At 48.9% G+C, this 4,636-nt stretch overlaps 1 protein-coding gene across 1 annotated transcript in view; it reads left to right on the forward strand.

The window, feature by feature from the left end:
* The first annotated feature begins 888 nt into the window (after positions 1-888).
* The window catches only part of LOC146623623 (pleckstrin homology domain-containing family O member 1-like), a 16,923-nt gene continuing 13,175 nt past the window's right edge, over positions 889-4,636 (forward strand). Inside the window, exons 1-2 of the mRNA XM_085366039.1 lie at positions 889-1,119; positions 1,792-1,938. Coding sequence (XP_085222165.1) covers positions 1,093-1,119; positions 1,792-1,938 — 174 coding nt within the window. The 5' untranslated portion in view covers positions 889-1,092. The remainder of the gene's footprint in view (positions 1,120-1,791; positions 1,939-4,636) is intronic.

Here is a 4,636-nt window from a genome sequence, read left to right on the forward strand (position 1 = left end):
ACGTGATTTGAAGTTTGTATGTGCTTTGTCTCTAGGGGCCACCGTAAATATACTTTTATTTATTCACTCCACATAAAATGTAATAAATAAATCATATAATACAAAAATCAACTATTCACATTTCAAGTTTTAACTATTTAAATTTTCAGCTTTTTCCTTTCACAAATTTAAAGTGAAAAGAACACAAAACACTGCAAACCACAACACAATTAAATATAAATTATAATATGAAAACTAAAAGAACATGCATATTCTCTGTCATATGGACCTGCATGAATAAACTTTCTCAATCCTTTATCATCTGCAACCGAAAATAGTTGTGGATGATTACTATACCTTTCTAATGTTGTTGTCCCTGCCTCTCTTTCTCTCTCTCTGGCTCTGTTCCTGTGCTACTGAGTGTAACTACCGCCCCTCCCCCCTCTGCCCAGCGTAAAGCACAAGGCTCGCGTGCAGAGTGAAGCGGAAAAAAAGTGCGAGAGAGAGGCTGAGAGAAAGGAAAAAAAAAAAAACACGTGACGGCTCGCGATAAGGAGCCGGCTCGCGTCGTTCACGTCAAAGAGCCGGCTCCAAGAGCCATTTCGTTCGCGAACGACCCATCACTACTGTTCAGCCCAAAAGGAGGAGACTGTCCTCCCAGTCGGAGGCAGCGGAGCCTCTGCTGGACACCAGAGGAACTGCAGGCTCGAGCGTTACTGCCCACCCTGTGACGTCAGCGCTTTCAGTAGCTCTCATTCTCGGCCACTCCCGCTGTCCGCCGGAGAGGGGCGCTTCCGGGCTGCCGATGAGCCGCTGAGCCAGCGGGCAGGCGGGGAGGGGGGACAGGGAGGAGGAGTAACCGGACACCCAAGCACGGAGCGGCTGCTGGCCGGTCAGAGTGCGGCGGAGCCCGGCGGCAGCCACAGCAGCGAGTCGCTCAGCACAGTGACACCGAGCAACAGAGCCGTGGAGCGGCGGAGCTGAGGCGGAGGCTCCGGTCTCCCCTGCAGGAGTTTGACTGCTTTAACGGCTCTCCGAGTCTCCATCGAGCGGATAACGGAGTTCCCGTGAAAGTGGGAGAAGTGTCGCGATCAGCCGCCGGACACCGGCAGCATGAAGAGGAGCAGCTCCGGGAAACGGGTGAGTGATACCGGGACAGAGGGCGACCCCCGGGGCTCTCTCCGTTAAAGCAGAACTCGAAGAACAAAAGCCCGAGGATTAGTTTTATTCTGAAGGCTGAGAGCTGCAGGCTTCTCAAGAACCCACGTCCGGTTTTCATAATAAAGGCCTCACTCTGCTGATGCTTAAAAAGTGCCAAAAGGCCAACAAACAGACGGAGAAGTGATGTTTTTAACAGTGACCCGGTCTGTGAGGGTCTGTGAGGTCCAGGCCGTTCCTGGAGGCTTTAAAGTGACCTGAATGTGGTGTGATGGTTAATCTGCTCAGCAGCTCCAGTTTCAGTTACAGCCTTTAATGGACTTGCATAACAACCATCTGACCCCAAACCGGCTGAACTCAGAATGAAAGCAGTTAGAGGCGGGCTCTGTCGGTGCTACACACACCTGTCTGTCCACACAGGTGAGGATGAAGAAACAGAGTAATAGAAATCAGCGTCTCCCAGTCTGTACACAACAGAAAACAGAGTAGAAACAGCAATAGAAGCATGAATAGAAACACAAGTAGAGTATTATAAACAAAGACTAAAAATACAAACTGAGGAGATGAGGTTGATTTAGGCTGAGCTTCTGGAGCCGTGTTGACAGGTTTCCCTGCTCCTCACCTGCTCTGTCGGCTTCCTGTTTCTTGTCTCAGGGCGCGTCCGAGTCGGCGCCGCAGAACGCGCCGCCTGATAAAGTGGGCTGGATCAGGAAGTTCTGCGGCAAAGGGATCTTCAGAGAGATCTGGAAGAACCGCTTTGTCTTTCTGAGAGGAGACCAGCTGTTCATCTGTGAGAAGGAGGTGAGTCAGAGAGGGCGGGGCCTACAGGTGACCAACCCCTGACACTCACTCACTCAATTAGTCAATCAATCAATCGATCAGTGGACATGATCAGAGGTAGAAGGTCTCTGATCCTCACAGCGTGATCACCTGTAACCAGCAGGCAGGTGACACCTGTGATGTCATTAAGAAGGTTAACGAGGAACAGATTTAAAGGGAGTGCGCAGCTTTTTTATGAAACTGTTACAGAACTTTACAGGAGAACTCTTGCAGAGAACATCTGACATGTTGAACTTGGTAAGCACTGAAGTACCTCAGAGTACTCCAAAGTACCTCTATGTACATGCATTGAGAGTATTGTGTGTAGTATTTTTAGCCTTCCTCCAAATTCTGCAGTTCAGTTTGCAAACAGAAAGATTCTCCTCGGGTTTCATCAGCCGACGTTCTGCAGGAGTCGAGTTTCAGTCCGAGCTACAGATACACAGAGTGCTCCGGTTTCACTGCTGCAGCACAGGAAAAGTGTCCTTACAGAACCCTTATCACACAGGGAACGTCGTCATAGAACCCTTATCACACAGGGAATGTCGTCATAGAACCCTTATCACACAGGGAACGTCGTCATAGAACCGTTATCACTCAGGGAACGTCGTCATAGAACCGTTATCACTCAGGGAACGTCGCCATAGAACCCTTATCACACAGGGAACGTCGTCATAGAACCGTTATCACTCAGGGAACGTCGTCATAGAACCGTTATCACTCAGGGAACGTCATCATAGAACCCTTATCACACAGGGAACGTCGTCATAGAACCGTTATCACTCAGGGAACGTCGTCATAGAACCCTTATCACACAGGGAACGTCGTCATAGAACCCTTATCACACAGGGAACGTCATCATAGAACCCTTATCACACAGGGAACGTCGTCATAGAACCCTTATCACACAGGGAACGTCGTCATAGAACCCTTATCACACAGGGAATGTCGTCATAGAACCGTTATCACTCAGGGAACGTCGTCATAGAACCGTTATCACACAGGGAACGCCGTCATAGAACCCTTATCACACAGGGAACGTCGTCATAGAACCCTTATCACACAGGGAACGTCGTCATAGAACCCTTATCACACAGGGAATGTCGTCATAGAACCGTTATCACTCAGGGAACGTCGTCATAGAACCCTTATCACACAGGGAACGTCGTCATAGAACCCTTATCACACAGGGAACGTCGTCATAGAACCCTTATCACACAGGGAACGTCGTCATAGAACCCTTATCACACAGGGAACGTCGTCATAGAACCCTTATCACACAGGGAACGTCGTCATAGAACCCTTATCACACAGGGAACGTCGTCATAGAACCCTTATCACACAGGGAACGTCGTCATAGAACCCTTATCACACAGGGAACGTCGTCATAGAACCCTTATCACACAGGGAACGTCGTCATAGAACCGTTATCACTCAGGGAACGTCATCATAGAACCCTTATCACACAGGGAACGTCGTCATAGAACCCTTATCACACAGGGAACGTCGTCATAGAACCCTTATCACACAGGGAATGTCGTCATAGAACCCTTATCACACAGGGAATGTCGTCATAGAACCGTTATCACTCAGGGAACGTCGTCATAGAACCGTTATCACTCAGGGAACGTCGTCATAGAACCCTTATCACACAGGGAACGTCGTCATAGAACCCTTATCACACAGGGAACGTCGTCATAGAACCGTTATCACTCAGGGAACGTCATCATAGAACCCTTATCACACAGGGAACGTCGTCATAGAACCCTTATCACACAGGGAACGTCGTCATAGAACCCTTATCACACAGGGAATGTCGTCATAGAACCGTTATCACTCAGGGAACGTCGTCATAGAACCCTTATCACACAGGGAACGTCGTCATAGAACCCTTATCACACAGAGCCTAGTTTCCCTCCTAACACAACCTCTGTGTGAAAAGGTTTTCTAACATGTTCTCGGGTTCTGGGTGTGGTACCTGTGTGCAGCGGTGCAGTATTGATCACTGTGGTTAGCTCGTTAGGTGGCCACTGAGTTAATAGCTTTGTTCCAACACATGAAGCGGCGCTGCTTTGCAGCGTGTTCACAGAATTACACTTCCTGACCCTTTTTCAGATTCAAAGATTTTAGCTGGTTGTAAAATCTGTTTCGTGTTGCTCAGTGTTCCACTTTGTGTGAGATGGGGCTGGAAATATGTTTTTGCTCCGTTTGCTAATGTGTGTGTGTGTGTGTGTCAGGGACATTGTGAAACGAGGCGGCCTCTGGTTTGTGTTTGTGCGTTCACATCAGTCTCCGTGGTGCATTCAGGTTCCTCGGCTTCCTTTCTTCAGTTCCTCTTTTCACCCGTCGTTTGGCAGCGTCAGTGTGAAGTTACACATCGAAGCTTCCTGAAAACTGTCTCACCACCAAATTAGGATGTGTCTGTGTGCGCGGCGTCTCTGCTGTTGGTCGACAGACTCTCTTCTGCTTCTGTGGCTCTAAGTTAGGCATGTGTGAAGCTTCAACATGTCAGCAGCTCGACTTCCTGTCCTACCAGGAATAGAAACCCAGTGTGACACCAGGGAAACCACACACACTGAAATACACTCTGAAACCACACACACAGAGGTTTGTAGTCCTGTCTCTGTGGGGACTGAACCACGTGTGGGCACATCGCTCTGCTCGTCGGTTTCATCTCTGA

This window comes from Diplotaxodon limnothrissa, linkage group LG11 (assembly GCF_057381915.1).
Source record: "Diplotaxodon limnothrissa isolate DT_005_m linkage group LG11, D_limnothrissa_male_GT1.1, whole genome shotgun sequence".
Taxonomy (NCBI): domain Eukaryota; kingdom Metazoa; phylum Chordata; class Actinopteri; order Cichliformes; family Cichlidae; genus Diplotaxodon; species Diplotaxodon limnothrissa.